This window comes from Malaclemys terrapin, chromosome 4 (assembly GCF_027887155.1).
Source record: "Malaclemys terrapin pileata isolate rMalTer1 chromosome 4, rMalTer1.hap1, whole genome shotgun sequence".
In the NCBI taxonomy this organism is placed as follows: Eukaryota; Metazoa; Chordata; order Testudines; family Emydidae; genus Malaclemys; species Malaclemys terrapin.
The window spans coordinates 58,160,349-58,179,074 of record NC_071508.1 but is presented as its reverse complement, the minus strand read 5'-3'; the positions used below and the strand labels follow the sequence as shown (position 1 = coordinate 58,179,074).

The 18,726-nt window shown below is 43.5% G+C and overlaps 1 protein-coding gene across 1 annotated transcript in view; it reads right to left on the bottom strand.

Annotated features, from left to right (window-relative positions):
- Nucleotides 1-18,726, bottom strand: part of MICAL2 (microtubule associated monooxygenase, calponin and LIM domain containing 2) — a 192,836-nt gene that overhangs the window by 160,002 nt on the left and 14,108 nt on the right. Inside the window, exon 2 of the mRNA XM_054026154.1 lies at nt 350-707. Within this exon, the coding sequence (XP_053882129.1) occupies nt 350-613 (264 nt within the window). The 5' untranslated portion in view covers nt 614-707. The remainder of the gene's footprint in view (nt 1-349; nt 708-18,726) is intronic.

Sequence of the window (18,726 nt, the reverse complement as noted above, 5' to 3'; positions counted from 1 at the left end):
AATTTTAATAGTTTAAACAGGTACTTTTTTAAATGATATTTACATCCCTACTTGCAATCACGTAACATCAGTGGGAAAAACGACAGGAATTTTTTGTATGCAAAAGCAACAATAAGAAGGTATTTAAATATTTATGTTTACTATAGTTTAATAGCTAGAAACAAGGAGAGTCAATGCCACATGACAAGCCAGATCTCCAGGTTCCAGTAAGTGCTCTGCAGACAACCCCCACTCATTTGCTATGTAAGAAAATAGTTTATACTATGCAGAACTCTATCTTTAGTGGCAAAAATTTGGCAACTAAAAATTGTTCTAAACCATAAATTAGAAATGGAAGTTCTCAACTTACCTTAGTGTTCTTACAAGATCTTCCTCGCTTATATTCTTTATGACTTACTCTTTTATCAAGCTTGTTCCACAAAGCTTTGGCCTTCCAGCTGGTTACCTTTGACTTCAATTTAGTATAGAAATTTCTGTAGTCCAATGGATCTAGTTCAAGTTGACGGGTGAGGATATTAAAGGCCTGAATGGTACCTTTGCATGTTGATGCTTGTACAAAGTTTTCAAATATCTGGCCACCGTGGCTGTGCTTTTCATCATCGTTTTCCCCCATGTTCTGAGCAGTGTGCGTAGAAAGGACTAAACTTGAACTGTGGTGCTCTGATACAGGTGACAGACACTATCAAGTACTTCCAAGAATATTATACCTAGAAAAGAAAGTCAAATTAACATATTTTCAACATAATGAAGATCCAAAACCTACAAATCATATTTAAAACCAGCTAGATACAAGCATGCAGAAATGAAAGGCTCTCTAAATGAGACAAAGTGCAGAATAAAGTTAGTAATGGCATGAAATATACCAATTGCAGAAATTATAAATAAAATTATGCCACCCCTGCAATGAGGATGTTGTGAAAGCCAAGACTATAACAGGGTTCAAAAAAGAACTAGATACATTCATGGAGGAGAGATCCATTACTAGCTACTCGCCAGGATGGGCAGGGATGCAAAACCATGCTCTGAAGCATCCCTAGCCTCTGTTTGCCAGAAGCTGGGAATGGGCAACAGGAGATGGATCATTTGATTATTAGCTGTTCTGTTATTCCCTCTGAAACACCTGGCATTGGCCGCTGTCAGAAGACAGGATACTTGGCGAGATGGACCATTGGTCTAATCCAGTATGGCCGTTCTTATGTTCTTAATACTAGGCATCAGTTTATTTCATAATGACCATTATAAACATGCTTAAACACTCAAGTTTCAAGGACAACTCAGGTTTCAGAGTAGCGGCCGTGTTAGTCTGTATCCGCAAAACGAACAGGAGTACTTTTGGCACCTTACAGACTAACAAATTTATTTGAGCATAAGCTTTCGTGGACTACAGCTCACTTCTTCGGATACATCTGTAGTTAGTCTCTAAGGTGCCACAAGTACTCCTGTTCGTTTTAAGGACAACTCATTCTCCCTAAAACACTATCACATTTGTCTAATGACAATCATTTTGGGCCTTACTCCACTAGCTAGCAATCAATACCTTTCTGACAACTTCACACACAGTAATTCCTCAGAAGCATCCCTCAACCATAACTGTGGTCAGAGCCTTGTATCTCTGGGAGTTGGCCATAAGTCAACACTACATTATTTTAAAGAAAGATGTCCAATTACAGCTAGGGCATTGGCATACAACTAACCCAGAACAACTTAGATTCAGCATGAGGAGCCTGTTCATCTTGTCATCAGTTGCATCACGTCTTGTTACTCCAAAACTGAAATTCCAGGAAAAGGGGACCTACTTCACTCTTCCAACCCCCATGTGAACCACGCCCGAATGAAAAAGAATCTAGTACTCTCCAGTATAAGGGAGGTTTGCATTCTTTGCACATTGTTATTTAAAATGATTACATTCATGTAATGAGTAATTCATGTTCTTCATGGTCAAACCACATGCAGTATTTAGGACAACTACTATTGAGCTGTGAGAAGAGAAAGCTACTCTAATTAGTGTACATTTTAAAGTACTAAAATAACTTTGTAGGGCCACTCCCAGATCCTACTTTAACCCCTCATTCTGAATTTCAGACACTCCCCACTAAAGTCATACCAGGTCAAAAGATTTAGATTCCCAAGTTCTTATTTTTCCCCCAAGAGAATTAAGATGGATTATTTAGCTGTTTACAGTTGGAGAGAGCTTACCTGGATTCAAGTCCAGAGTTTTAAATGGGGCCAGTCATATTCCCTTCTTCCTGCTATTAAGGAATTACCTACCATTCCAAACACAATACCAAACTGAGGCTTGTTTAATCTCCCACATAATTAGTTATTTTACTTGGACCCCCATCAGTTGGCTTTTAGATTTAAAATAAATTGTTAGAAGGGCCTTTGCAGATACACTTTTAATTTAACATTGTTCACAAACCATTCATTCTCTACCCATGTTTACTTCAAACAGAAAGGGAAGCCAAAATAATCAATGTCTTTAAATTAAGAGGAGACCCATCACATAAATCTTGTATTCTTTCAACATGAATGAATATAGGCAACCTATAAAAGCCTCCTGTGGGAAGAAACAGAGAAGCATTTGGAATGCTTACATTTTGTGGCCATGCTTAAAATAAATAACCTTTGCTTTTACATCATTCTGTTGCCATTTTAGGGTATAATAAATTTCCAGTGTTGAGAGTTTGTACCTTTTCTTGGACCTAGGGCCATGATTAAATACTTGTTGCCAAAAATAAGTTAGGCAATTTTGTTTTCCAGTCTGAGTTCCTCATTTGTGGTATGTTCCCTCTTAGTTTGTGAAGGGCTTCATGAAGCAAAAAACAACCTTTCCCTTGCTCCATCTCTCAGAGGCTCTAATCTTGCCAGGAACTGAGTGCTTCCATTCCCATTCAGCACCTTTGAAGGTTCAAGCCCACGGTGATTAACTGTTAACTTCTCAAAATACATCCATGATGTATGAAAGTCAGCATAAGGAAACCAGTGAAAAGTAAAGGATGAGTGATATAGCTATAGCCACCCACTTAGGGCATGTCTACACTTGCCATTTAAAGTGGAAAAAGTCCCCTTTTTGCGCAAAAACCATGGGAGCATCTACACTTGCCAATGACTTTTTGCGGTGAAACTCAGAAGTTTCACTGCAAAAAGAAAACCACCTCCACAAGAGGTGTACAGCTCTTACCGGTGATGCTTTTGCTGTGAGGTGCAAGTGAAGATATGTTCTTCCTGTTTACAGAGCTTTTAGCCTTCACAGGATATCCCACAGTGCCTAGGTGACCACTCTGGCCAGCTGCTCTGACGCCAGGTAAACAGACATCCACCCCTCCCCCTGTAAAGCCCCAGGAACTTTGAAACTCCCCTTCCTGTTTTCTTGGCAAGTGCTCACTTATCTGGCCAGGTGACAATGGCTGCTCCACGGAGCAAAGGCTCTCCTGCTTGGAGCAATGCTGAGCTACTGGAGCTGATCAGTGTTTGGGGAGAGGCGGCTGTGCAGGGACCTAGGATGCCCTGTGATACCCCCCCACTCCTTCCCACAAGACCTATAATCAAAATGGAGAAAGCTGCACTGTGGGATAGCAGTACACTGAGGGCAGCTCTCACCGGGGATGGAAGTGCTGCAAATATAAACACTCTCTGATGCCTGTGAAAGTGAGTACACAAACCAGCGCTCTTCTTTCACCGGTTCACTATCCCCATTGAAACGGACAGCACAAAAACTCTGCAAGTGTAGAAATAGCCTATTAAATTTGCTGGCCTCTGCCAGAGTTACCGTTTCCTGCAGGAAAAACCTGATAACTTCAGAAAAACGGGGAATAGTCAATGTGCCACCATAGCCACCAGTAACTCCTTGTCCGAGCAGTCACCAGGATATCTGGAAGAAGCCCGTCCACAAGTCTTTATATCACACCATGCACTGACACTTTCAGACAGCACTCCAGAGCACCTAAACCATTAGTGCTTTGATTTTCTAGAGGGCTCCAATCAAAAGGAAAGAGACACTTTCCTGCCTTCCACGGACTCTTGGCTCCTAGCAAGCAGAAGACATCAGCCTCTAAGAGAGATCTACAATAAAAGAAAATAAAAGTTTGGTGCGTGGCCCACCTACAGAGCTTCCTTGAATTGGGGGGGGGGGGGAGCTCTTATAGCCAAGAGAGTCCCAACCAAGTTTTCATTCCATCTGACTTTTTTAAGGTTGAGGAGGATCTTCCTCCACCTTTTATGCACTCATGGGCCCTTTGTCACAGTAACACTCACTCCAGCTGAAGGGGGCAGGATTCTAGTCTAGTCTAGTAGCCCATCCACAGCATTGCAAACACTAGCTGAGTTGGAATGCCAGAGGATTTTAATGAGGACGAGGGGAAGGCGGCGGGGGAGGGGTTGTTGCATCAGCCTTGAGTGGTATTTAAGCATCCTTCATCCAAACACCGTGTGACTACAGCATGGCTAGGGATCTTCAGGAGGAGAAAGAGGGGAAGGATCTCCAGCAGATGGGACTAGTCATTCTATGCAGCATGCCTCCTTCCTAATAACCACTTGGAAAACTCCCTCTAAAAATGCCATCAGATAAGCTAACAACATTTACGTACCCTCTGTGCTTTCTACCATCACTTTGCAAAGGAAAGGGGAAGAGGAGGAGTGTAAGGCATTGGCAGGGTAGTGGGAGCCAGTAGCAGCATGACTCAAAAAGAAACCATGCTGTTGATAAGAGAGATAGGATATCAGAAGCAGTACAGATAGGAAGCCCTTTTATGAAGGCAGAAGGACTCCTGTCCCCTTCACATAGCCTTGAGTGGAAGTCGTGAATGCCATAAGGTGAGGCTTGTCCATTGTCCCGACTAACTCCCTCCACCCCCTTTCTGTGGGGCTATTTCAAAGGAGGAGAGCCTTTAGGCCAGTCGGTTTCCAAAATAATCCTAAAACTATTTAATATGAACAAAGTGAAATCTCAGCAGAGACATTTGCTCACTGTCTGAATTTTTTTTTTTTTTTTTAATTGTGTCAGAGGTCAAGTTCTTCACAAAAGCCACAATTTGTGGTTTGAAGGACATGAGGCGCAGGAGACTCTGGTTACTGTGAATTCCAGATTGCTACTGAAAACACTATGGCTCTATTTTTGGCATGAGCATTATGTTGACCGATGACAATGATGAAGAGAGTGCATGGAAGAGGAAATGCTGATGCTCTCCAGACAGCTTGTTCTGAGCATTCACTGCTATTTCACTGGGACAATGCACACGTTGAGCTCACCAGAAATGATGCAATAAAGTCTGTCCACTGGGATTGAATGGAATAATTCCTAACCACAGATAAATGCATCCAATTCAGTACCATCTAAAATGCTTTTAAATGATTTAAGAGGAAATAAATACAAACTCCATCAGCATATAGGGAAATATTTGATTTCAGACTTGCCTTGTGCTTGGATGTACCACCACTTATAAATTTATGTTTTTAAAATGCAAATCATTCTGGAGATGAAACAGAGTTGAAAGTCCCAAGGGCACATGTTGTTGCTGAAATCTTAGACTATATTACCCAAGTGATTCTGGAAACATTGAAGCACATAATTGTATCTTTATCTAGGATAATGTAAGTTAATATAAAGGCTTACCTAAATATACAAGATAAATTTGGGGCATGGTAATATGTGGGAATGTAAGTTTGGGGTTTTGTCTATTTGAGAGTCAGAATCTCCACTACCTTTAGTGATTTTGGATCATGCCGAAGACTGGGAATAGTCTCCACTGTAACCCCCAACTGTCATACATTTGAAGTCTCATGCCAGGACTTGGTCTTTACTAAAATGTTGACAGTACAGTGGAAGTGGGGGGAGGGATAGCTCAGTGATTTGAGCATTGGCCTGCTCAACCCAGGGTTGTGAGTTCAATTCACTGGGGGAATAAAAATAATTCAAAAACTGTCTGTTTAACATGAAAAGTTATTTCTTAGTCAGATACATTATGTTGCTCTCTTTTTAATATTTTTGAACATACTTCTTGAGTGGATTGTAAAAAGATTAAATTCCAAGTATTTCAATACCATTAATCCTGATTCCAGTTTCAATAAAGCCCTAATTCTTCCATGCTTACTGAGAGTAAACTTCTGTACTGAGACTCTAATTAGGCATGCAGAATACAATGAACTTACTGTTTTTAACCTTAAGCAAGCATCAGAAGCAAAAGAATGGATTTTGCAACATTTGTAGTAATCATTTACTTTGGCCTTTCTCCACTTCTACTTTTTTACAGGAGAAGCCACTTTATTTGTGCTCTAACTGGGCCTATATACTGTGATAAGCACAGGACCAGGGACAATCAGCAACTGTTCTGAAAAGCAATTTCTCTTGCCTGGCTCATGAAAGTCTGAAAGCTTAGTACCATTACAATTAAATTTGCAAGTGAAACTGGCAGCACTACAGGACTTTCTAGGCTTTCCAAATTAGTTTCCACTTATATTAGACATTTTGTTTTTATAGCCACTGTTTTAAATAGAAATATTTATATTTAGAGGAAAACAATGATTCTCCCCCCCAACTGTCATAATAACAAGGTGGTGGTTTTTTTGTTTGTTTTTTTAAAGAGTTATTCTGGTAATAACAAAGCAAAATCTTTCTTCACTTCACTTAGAAAACTAGTTAAAATATATAATCCAAACTGCTTGAAATATTTACTTGTGGCTCTGAATCTGTGCACAAGCCTAAAATTCAACAATAACTAAAGATGTTTCTGAACAAAGGCTCAAAGTTTTCTTCCTTTATTAACAACTGAATCTGTCGGTTCGTTTCTTCTTTTGGTTGGTTAGGTTTGGATTTTGTTTTGTTTTTTCATTTTTACAAAAAGCTGACCTACACAAAACTCCTGCAAAATAATTTTTGTGGTCAAGTATGGAATTCAAAACAGCTCCTACCAAGACACTCTGTGCTTATGAACTTACAAGGTTACCGTACATGCTATCAGCTTGCTTTGTTGGAGTTATACGAGACATTTTAAACCTTCCAACAAGTGCTGCTCTGCCCAGTTAACCTGCTCGTCTGGAATCAACAATAATACAATATATCTAGAAGCATGTGCATGAGTATCTACACACCCATCAACACTTTTCAGTGTGCACTTGCATATCTTCATGGGAAAGGACTCTTCGATCTACTCGAACTCTGCAGATTTATTAGAAGTAGCATTTTCATTTATTTTTATCTACAAACCTAGGCACATTTCACATGTTTGATATCCAGCTTACACTTTTAGTGCACACCAATTTCTTCATACTATCAAACCAGTGTTTCCACTTTTATTATGGAAATATGCAACCATACATGTAACCCATGTCACCACAATGTGGCTCTTTGTCCCCTCTACTGGCTAGGTCATATAAGGATGTTGGAGTCTGCTACTGCATCCAAAATATTGAATCCTGCCCGGTAAGCTCAGTCAAAGTCTGATACTTTACTGCTTGAGCATAAAAAGGACCTGGTCTATAAGCTCTGAGGCAGAAGCAAACTCAGAAACCTCTGTACATGGCTTAGCCACCTGAGGGAGACAAAGCCACATGGCATTAGCATGATTTACACATGGATACATTCTTGAAATCTGAACAAAAAACAAAAAGAACATGAACTTGCAAACCATCATTCATGCAAGTAGTGTTGACTTGCACAAGAAGTCCTATCATCCTCTGATGCAGGCCAAATATTGCAAGTGAATTCAAATGACAAAGTACTTTCCCATATCTTCTACACAAAAGTAAAACTTAAAAAGTAGTCAAGCTGCTTATATTTCAGAGCAAGTGAATGTGACACTTCATTGATCATGTTGTATTTCTGGAAAATTTAAGCTCTGTTAGCTTTAAGTTCCAGCATTTGGACAACTAAGTTCTTCAGTCTAATTACCATTTTGTGATGTGAGCACTACATAAATAGTTGCTTCTGATGAAGATCTGGTCTAGTCCTTTTTATGTTGGAAGCCAAGCAGTGTTATTGCCTTTGCTTTCTGGCTTTGCTTTATGCTTTATCCAAGACACTCAGCAAAGACAACTGAAGTTAATGGTTACTGTAGCTGTAAAACTAATAAAAAAAGATTAAAAATAGCCTGCATGTTAAAATAAAGCTAACCACCATCCTTAGTGAAATTTAGCCCAGTTTTATTTGTCTGGTATTATGGATTCATATGGTGAACACTTTCAAGATGAATACTCACTCTACAGTCATTCTTTTAATATTTGCCCTAAATTAAAATTGTTCCCAACTGTAATCCTCAGCCAGAGTCATCGAAACATAAGGCTGGAAGGGATATTGAGAAGTCACAAAGTTCTAGCCCCTGCTCTCTGGCAGGATCCGGTAAAACTAGAGTAGGGTAACCAAACGTCCCGATTTTATCGGGACTGTCCCGATATTTGCTTGCTTGTCCCGTGTCCCAACCGATGTGCGGTCGGGACACTGGACAAACAAGCAATTTTGCCCTCCCAGAAGGACTCTCGCCCCACCCCTGCCCCGGCTCTGCCCCCCCCCTTCTACCCCCCATTGGCTCCCTACCCAAATCCCCGGCCTGGCCCCGCCTCTTCCCCAAGCAAAGGGTGGCTGGCTTGTGAGTACAGGTACCGGGCGGGCAAGGGGGGCTGGCAAGGGGGCTGCTCCCCCAGGAGGAAGATGAGGGGGCTCTGGACCCCAGGCAGCAGCGGGGGAGAGTGGCTCGGGGCCGCACGAATGGCCATGTAAAGTTTATTGGCTCGGGGTGGACCCCGGCCGGTCCTCGTCCCTGTAGGGGGGTGGTAAGGAGCTGAGTCCCCTCCCCCCCTCGTCCTGGCTCCTCAGCTGAGGCCCCCCACCTCCCGTCTCCCTCCTGGGGGAGCAGCCCCCTTGCCTGCCCGCCCGGTGCGTCCAGCTCCAGGAACTGGAAGCCGGCCACCACCCCCTCGCTCCAGGCTTGCGCCGGCATTAAAGCTGCAAGCCTGGGAGGGAGGAGGAATGCCGCTCAGCTGATGAGCCAGGACGAGGGCAGGGGGGAGGGGACACTCGGCTCCTTACCTGGCCTGCGGCGGCCGGCGACACATGCTGGCGCAGGGGCAGGGATGCTATCCCCCTACAGGGGCGAGGAGCCGGCCGGGGTCCCCCCCCGAGCCAATAAACTTTACATGGCCACTCGTGCCGCTCTCTCCCGCCGCTGCCGGGGTCCGGAGCCCCGCACCTCTCCCGCTCGGCTGCACTCCAGCGGCTCCTTCCCCGCGGGGGCAGCGGGACGCGCCACATGTGCCCGGGGCCTGAGGGGGGGGGGCAGTGCACGTAGCCACAGCACGGCCAGGGCCTGCTAATTCCCCCAGCACCTGCAAAACGGCTTTTTTTTTTGCTCCGCCGCCCCCCACCCACATCCCGATATTTCATGTCAGTGATCTGGTCACCCTAAACTAGACCATCCCTGGCAGATGCTTGTCCAATCTGTTTTTAAAAACCTCCAATGACTGGAGATTCCACAACCTCCTTGGAAGCCTATTCCAGATCTTAAACTGCCCTTATAGTTTAAAAATTAATCCCAATATCTAACCTCAGTCTCCCTTGCTGCAGATTAAGCCCATTACTTCTTGTCCTACCTTGAGAGGACATGCAGAACAATTGAGCACCAGTCTCTTTATAGCAGCCTTTAACACATTTGAAGACTTATCAGGTTCGCGTCCCCCCGTCCTCTTTCCTTAAGATTAAACATGCCTAGGGTTTTTTTGTTTGGTTGGTTGGTTTTGTTTTGTTTTTTAACCTTTTCCTCATAGGTCAGGTTTCCAAACCTTTCACCATTTTCTGTTGCTCTTCTTTGGACTCTCCAATTTGTCCACATCTTTTCTAAAACGTGGCACCCAGAATTGGACACTACTCCTGCTGAAGCCTCCCCAGTGACGAGCAGAGTGGGACAATTACCTCCTGTGTCTTACATACAACACTCCTGTTAATATACTGCAGAATATTTGCTTTTTTTCCCCACAACTGCATCACATTGTTGATTCATGTTCAATTTGTGATCTACTATAATCCCCATATCCTTTTCAGCAGGACTATCACCCAGCCAGTAATTCCTTTTATAGTTGTGCATTTGATTTTTCCTAAAGTGGAGTATTTGTCTTTATTAAATTTAATCTTGTTGAATTCAGACCAATTCTCCAATTTGTCAAGGTTGTTTTGAATTCTAATGCTGTCCTCCAAAATGCTTGCACCCCCTTCCCAGCTTCATGTCAATTGTACATTTTGTAAACATATTCTCTACATAAAAGAATAAATGGACACAAATCAGACGTCAAGAATTAGAAAATTCAAAAACCAGTCCGAGAACACTTCAGCCTCCCTGGTCACTCGATTACAGACCTTAAATCGCAATACTCCAAAAACTTCAAATACAGACTCCAATGAGAAACTGCAGAATTAATTTGCAAACTGGACACCATTAAATTAGGCTTGAATACAGAGTGGGAGTGGATGGGTCATTACACAAAGTAAAATCTATTTCCCCATGCTAATTTTCCCCCCTCCCCGCCCCACTGTTACTCACACCTTCTCGTCAACTGTTGGAAATGGACCATCCTGATTATCGCTACAAATGTTTTTTTTCTCCTGCTGATAATAGCCCACCTTAACTGATTACTCTCGTTATAGTTAGTATGGCAACACCCATTTTTTCATGTTCTCTGTGTATATATATATATATATATATATATCTTCCTACCGTATTTTCCACTGCATGCATCCGATGAAGTGGGTTTTAGCCCATGAAAGCTTATGCTCAAATAAATCTGTTGGTCTCTAAGGTGCCACAAGTACTCCTTGTTCTTTTTGCAGATACAGACTAACACGGCTACCACTCTGAAACCTGTCACCACGCAAGAGTTTATAATGGCCTTTCCAGGGAAAGGAAACTGGAATAGGATAAATCCAAGGAGAACTCTTTCATGGCTCTGAACTTCACTTCTCAGACTTTGTATGTTGTGCCTCATGGTGGCTGTGTGCAATATACTAGATTTGTCCAGAATTTTTGAAAATAAAACCTTAAAATGAACATTGTTATAGTGTTTATATAGCCACTAATCAATTCATTTTCCTACAGTCAGTCAGACTTGAAAGTTTATCTGAATCAGATAGAAATGCATGGGAGTCTCAAGCATACAGGAAACGGGGAGGCTGTGATTTCTTCCCCCCCCCCTTTTTTTTTTTCTTTTATGGGGGAGTGTGTCTTTGGTTCAGTTGCATCCAGGTCCCATTTCATGTCAACCCACCACTGACTCCTAGCCAGAAAATGCCACTGGGGGGCACAGAGGGGGGCCAGTCAAAAGACTGCTAGGGAGTTTTCAGGCAGTGAACTGCACCACAATTTTTGATGAGGGCTTCCTTTGTAAGCTGAGAGGAGAGAAATGTCACCCACCTGCATCAACCAGTTGGGGAACTTGATGGAGCCCATGTCCCCTCCCCACCAATCAATGGAAAGCTGAGACACAAAATAAAAAATAAAAAAGAAGATCTCTAAAAAAAGTTATGATGAAATATGACACAGCCGAAGTCTGCTTCACCCTAACATTTCTCTGGAAATTAAAGAGCTAACTATAACAAAATGCTTTCATGAGGCAAGTTGATAGACAGTCAGATTTAATCAAGTCCCCATGCATCTTCTACAGCGTGGAAGATCGCATAAGAAAAACATTCCAAAATGCAGACAGAACTGTTACTGACTCTTGCTAATACACATTCTAAACCCTGATTGTAAGAGTCTGTTAAGATCTGTTAAATTTGCTGTGCTAACAATATTAAATATTAAAGCCAACAAGAAAAATACAATTTCCAAGATTTTTCAATAACTGTCTTAAGCTCTCTTATGCAAAAATCACAAGCACTTGTTTCCAACAGAGCGAACAAAATGTCTTTGAAGGAAACTTACAAGATGTTATCTTCAGATCTTAATAGAAAATAAACCATGGGTCTGTTTGTTAGCAAATTCTTTTTCCACTTATTTTTGAACAACTTTAGCTCTTATTTCCCCGAGTTTATGAAGGTACACCCACACTAGCCCTGCCTGCATTCCTGAAGTAGACATATAACAAGGTGGTATGTAAACAACTTTTAAAGGAGATGCTACTTTTTCCACTGTCTTTTATACCTAACATTTGCTTTAGCACACAGTTGATTTGATTTAAAGCAAAATATCTGGCTGGGAAAACTTGATTTGTAGGATGCCAATGTCAAAATATGCATAAATTCCCAGAAAATCCTATATTAAATTGGCATTAAGGCTGAGTACGTATCAATAATTCAGGGCAAAAATCAAAACAAGTATTACAAACCCAGAAAGTTTGGAGCTAAGGATACCACTTAAAAGAAATTTAAACATGTTCATGTATAGAAACATTCAGTAAAAGCAGTCTGGGCGCCTTAACTCTGCCTACTAGTGATGCCATGCAATAACAATGTAATTATAATTATTGCACAATATTGTTTGCTTATTTTTAAAAGCCATAAAATTTGTAAGCAAGAATAAATAAATAAAATAGTGCACTAACACAGAGAAAGTTTGTAAGTGGCAAAATTTCTGTAGCGCACTCCTCAATTGTGTGCCCGCAAAATGGAGCCAGAAGTTGTGATGCTTGCAGAATTCACATGTTTATTTGCTCCAGAGGGTATAACAGAGGGAATATGTAAACCTGCCCTTGGTGACTATACTAGCAGATATGAAAAAGGACACAATTCCAAGCCTTTGAACTGATATACCAAACCCTTGATAAAAATAGCTTCCCAAGTATTTGAGCAATAGTTTCTCCATCAATGATCCTGATTAACTGTCACGGCTGACCAGAGTGAGTTTGCTTTTGGGCCCAATGTTCAGATCAGTACTCAGGGTACGTCTTCACTTACCGGAGGGTCCGGCGGCAGGCAATCGATGTTCTGGAATCGATTTATCGCGTCTGGTTAAGACGCGATAAAATCGATCCCGGAAGTGCTCGCCGTCAACACCAGTACTCCAGCTCGCTGAGAGGAGTATGCGGCATCGACGGGGGAGCCTTCCTGCCACGTCTGGACCCGCGGTAAGTTCGGACTAAGGTACTTCGAATTCAGCTACGTTATTAACGTAGCTGAATTCGCGTACCTTAGTCCGAAGTGGGGGCTTAGTGGGGACCAGGCCGCAGCTGAATATAAATATAAATTTTAGTTGATGATATTAAAGGATTAAAAACTCTTCTAAAGAAGGTTCATCAGAGCCCTTGCTGGCTGCCTTTAGGATATGCTACAAGTCCCATTTTTTCTTTTAACCTAATTGGGATCATATTTCGCTCCCTCACTCATTTCTGCATCTTCCATTTCCCCCTCTCCAACCATATGTATTAGATGGGATATGATCCCTTTTGTAGATGAGGTGGTTTGTCAGAGAAATCTTGGCTCTTCCCCAGCACCTAGAATTTATTATCAGGCTAGACATCATAATTTGATCTCTTTAATATTTGGCAGTTTGTTTTTTCAGTGTACTGTAAGGGCACTTATCAAAGGCAGCTTACTGCTACAAAATAAAAACTAACTGGTTCAACAATGAAAGTGTTCTATTGGATTAAGGCAACTAGACGCAGTAAGCAGTTAATAACCACATCATGGAAAGGGATTTATTTCTACTTTTCTAAGATTTACATAATGGCATAACATACAAATAATGAGTTTGTTCTTTTCAATTTGTAATAAACAGAAAAAGCCAAGTCTAAAAACGTGGGGAGAGTGGGGGAAAGAAATCAGATTCTAAGCTTCAGTCACAAGTTGCCACTACAATCTCTTCTAGCGTTGCCCTGTAGAATTAGTGTGCTACTTTGAACAGGCCAGAGGACACAAAAATTGGGGGAGTGGCAAATAATGACAAGGACAGGTCTGAATTGCTTGGTAAGTTGAGCGTGAGCAAACAATATGCATTTTAATATGGCTAAATGCAAATGCATACATCTAGGAACAAAGAATGTAGGCCATATTTACAGGATGGGGACTCTATTCTGAAAAAGATTTGGGGGTCCTGGTGGATAATCAGACAACGATGGGCTCCCAGTGCAACGCTGTGGCCAAAAGAGTTAATGCAATCCTGGAATGCATCAAAAGGAGAATCTCAGGTAGGAGTAAAGAGGTTATCTGAACTCTGTATTTGGCATTGGTCCAACTGCTGCTGGAATACTGTGTCCAGTTCTGGTGCCCAAAATTCAAGAAGATTATAAATTATAGAGGGTCAGAAGAATCACAAAAATGACTAAAAAATTAGAAAACATGCCTTAAAGTGATTGATCTCTTTGAGTCTATTTAACTTAGGCCTGGTCTACACTATGAGTTTAATTCAAATTTAGCAGCGTTAAATCGAATTAACCCTGCACCCGTCCACACAACGAAGCCATTTCTTTCGAAATAAAGGGCTCTTAAAATCAATTTCTGTACTCCTCCCCGACGAGCAGAGTAGCGCCGAAATCGATATTGTCATTTCGAATTAGGGTTAGTGTGGCCGCAATTCGATGGTATTGGTATTGTGGGAGCTATCCCACAGTGCACCATTGTGACCGCTCTGGACAGCGGTCTAAACTCAGATGCACTGGCCAGGTAGACAGGAAAAGCCCCGCGAACATTTGAATTTCATTTCCTGTTTGCCCAGCACAGGAGAGCACAGGTGACCACAGAGAGCTCATCAGCACAGGTAACCATGCAGGCCGATAATCGAAAAAGAGCACCAGCATGGACCGTACGGGAGGTACTGGTTTGATCGCTATATGGGGAGAGGATTCAGTGCTAACAGAACTTCGTTCGAAAAGACGAAATGCCAAAACTTTTGAAAAAATCTCCAAGGGCATGATGGAGAGAGGCCACAATAGGGACTCAGAGCAGTGCCGCGTGAAAGTCAAGGAGCTCAGACAAGCCTATCAGAAAACAAAGGAGGCAAATGGTCGTTCCAGGTCAGAGCCGCAGACATGCTGCTTCTATGCTGAGCTGCATGCAATTCTAGGGGGGGGGCCGCCACCATTACCCCACCTGTGACCGTGAATTCCGAGGTGGGGGTAATCTCATCAGCCACACCTGAGGATTCTGCAGATGGGGAAAAGGACGACGACGACGAGCTTGCGGAGAGCACAGCACTCCGTTCTCCCCAACAGCTAGGATCTTTTTCTCAGCCTGACTGAAGTACCCTCCCAAGCCTCTACCCAAGACCATGACCCCATGGGATGGACCTCAGGTGAGTTTACCTTTTAAAATATAAAACATAGTTTAAAAGCAAGCATTTTTTAATGATTAATTTGCCCTGAGGACTTGGGATGCATTCGCGGCCAGTACAGCTACTGGAAAAGTCTGTTAACGTGTCTGGGGATGGAGCGGAAATCCTCCAGGGACATCTCCATGAAGTTCTCCTGGAGATACTCCAAAAGCCTTTGCAGAAGGTTTCTGGGCAGTGCAGCCTTATTCTGTCCTCCATGGCAGGACACTTGACCACGCCATGCTAGTAGCAAGTAATCTGGTATCATTGCATGACAAAGCCTGGCAGCGCATGGTCCCGGTGTTTGCTGGCATTCAAGCAACATCCGTTCTTTATCTCGCTGTGTAATCCTCAGGAGAGTGATATCGCTCATGGTAACCTGGTTGAAATACGGGAATTTAATTAAGAGGACAGAGGTGGCCGTTCCTACTGGGCTGTTTCCCTGTGGCTGAAAAGAAATCCTTCCCTGTAGTAAGCCAAGCATGGGGGGGAGGGGGAGAAGGAGGGAAGATTGGCATTGAGCTTTTTACGTGTGGCTAGAAGGGATCTTCCCTGATACCAGCCACGCGGTGGGGGAAGGGATAAAGCAATCATTTGGGGGGGGGGGGGGGAAAGAGCTTAGTTTGTTTTCTGCTGGTGAAGGTTAACAGGAAAAGCGCAGCACTCAACGAGCTTTGCTTGGTATGTGGGAAAGGAGGGCGCAGAAGCCGAAAGACAATGGCTTATCATGGCCGCATGCAAGACGAATTCTGTTGCCCGGACCTGCGTCTGTGATCTCCAGCAGCAAAGCCACAGGCACTCAATATTAAGAGGCAAAATGCGACCTTGCACAGAAGTCACATGCGCTATGTAATGTGAATAGTGTTGTTCACCGTGAAAGAATATAAGCATTGTTCTGTAAAATGTATCTTTTTAAAAAATTCTCTCCTTTTTTCCCCGCCTTCCAGCAGCTGCAAATTTTTAAAGCCTCCCTCCTCCGTCCGAAAGGCTATCTCAGATAAGGCGTTGGAAAAAGAGGACACGAGATGAGATGTTCGCGGAAATCATGGAATCCACCCGCAATGAAAGAGCTCATCTGAATGAGTGGAAGGACACGGTTTCAAAGTATAGGAAAGATTCCAGTGAACGTGAGGAGGGACCAACGTGAGGAGAGGAGAGATGCTCGAGATGAGAGGTGGAGGCAGGAAGATCAGAGGAGGCAGGATGCAACGCTGGAGCTGCTGCGTGAGCAAACAGACATGCTCCGGCATCTAGTGGAGCTTCAGGAATGGCAGCAGGATCACAGACTGCCGCTGCAGCCCCTGTATAACCACCCTCCCCCTCACCATGTTCCATAGCCTCCTCACCCAGACGTGTAAGAACGCGGGGGGGGAGGGGTGCAGGAGGAGGCTCCGTGCACCCTCCCATTCCACCCCAGTGGACAGCCCAAACAAAAGGCTATCATTATTTTAACCTTTTTTTAGTGGCCTTTTCCTTCCCTCCAATCTTCCTCCCAAATCCCACCTGGGCTACCTTGTCAGTTCTCTCCCTTTTTTTATAATCAATTAATAAAGAATACATGATTTTTAAATGATAGTGACTATTTCCTTTGAAAGCAAGCTGTGATCGAAGGGGGAGGGTGGGTTGCTTACAGAGAACGAGTCAATCAAGGGGGTGGGTTTTCATCAAGGAGAAACAAACAGAACTTTCACACGGTAGCCTGACCAGTCACAAAACTGGTTTTCAAAGCTTCTCTGACGTGCCACGCTTCCTGGTGTGCTCTTCAAATCACCCTGGTGTCTGGCTGCGCGTAATCAACAGCCAGGCAATTTGCCTCAGCCTCCCACCCCGCCATAAAGGTCTCCCCCTTACTCTCGCAGAGATTGTGGAGCACACAGCAAGCAGCAATAACAATGGGGATATTGGTTTGGCTGAGGTCTCAGCGAGTTAGTAAAGTGTGCCAGTGACCTTTTAAACGGCCAAATGCACATTCCACCACCATTCTGCACTTGCTCAACCTGTAGTTGAACAGGTCCTGACTCCTGTCCAGGCTGCCTGTGTATGGCTTCATGAGCCATGGCATTAAGGGGTAGGCTGGGTCCCCAAGCATAACTATAGGCATTTCAACATCCCCAACGGTTATTTTCTGGTCCGGAAAGTAAGTCCCTTGCTGCAGCCATTTAAACAGAGTAGTGTTCCTGAAGACGCAAGCATCATGAACCCTTCCCGGCCAGCCCACGTTGATGTTGGTGAAACGTCCCCTGTGATCCACCAGTGCTTGCAGCACCATTGAAAAGTACCCCTTGCGGTTTATGTACTGGGTTTATGTACCCTGGTGCTCCAGTGCCAAGATAGGTATATGGGTTCCATCTATTGCCCCACCACAGTTAGGGAATCCCATTACAGCAAAGCCATCCACTATGGCCTGCACATTTCCCAGAGTCACTACCTTTCGTAGCAGCAGCTCAATGATTGCTTTGGCTACTTGCATGACAGCAGCCCCCACAGTAGATTTGCCCACTCGAAATTGATTCCTGACTGACCGGTAGCTGTCTGGCGTTGCAAGCTTCCACGGGGCTATCGCCACTCGCTTCTCAACTGTGAGGGCTGCTCTCATCCTGGTATTCTGGTGCTTCAGGGCAGGGGAAAGCAAGTCACAAAAGTTCCACGAAAGTGCTCTTACGCATGCAAAAGTTTCGCAGCCACTGGGAATCGTCCCACACCCGCAACACTATGCAGTCCCACCAGTCTGTGCTTGTTTCCCAGGCCCAGAATTGGCGTTCCATGGATAGAACCTGCCCCATCAACAACATGATCTCCAAAGCACTGGGACCCACAGTTTGAGAGAAGTCTGTGTCCATGTCCATGTCCTCATCACTCTCGTCGCCGCGCCACCGTCGCCGCCTCCTCCTTGCCTTGTTTTTCTGGTCCTGGTTCAGCATAAACTGCACGATAATGCGCGAGGTGTTTACAATGTTCATGACTGCTGTCTTGAGCTGAGCGGGCTCCATGCTTGCCGTGGTATGGCGTCTGCTGCGTTCACCCAGGAAAAAAGGCGCAAAACAGTTGTCTGCCGTTGCTTTCATGGAGGGAGGGCTGAGGCTGTACCCAGAACAACCTGCGACAATGTTTTTTGCCCCATCTGGCACTGGGATCTCAACCCAGAATTCCAATGGGCAGGGGAGACTACAGGAACTATGGGATAACTACCCACAGTGCAACCCTCCGGAAATCGACGCTAGCCCCGGTACATGGACGCACACCACCGAATTAATGTGCTTCGTGTGGCCGCATATATTCGACTTTATACAATCTGTTTCCAAAATTCGAATTCTGTAAATTCGGATTAATCCTGTAGTGTAGACATATCCTTAAAGAGAAAGTTAAGGAGTGACTTGATCAGCCTATAAGTACTACATGGATTCTTCAATCTAGCAGAGAAAAGAAGAATACGAGCCAATGTCTGGAAGTTGAAGTTAGACAAATTCAAATTGGAAATAAGGTGTTATTTTTAACAGGGGGCTTA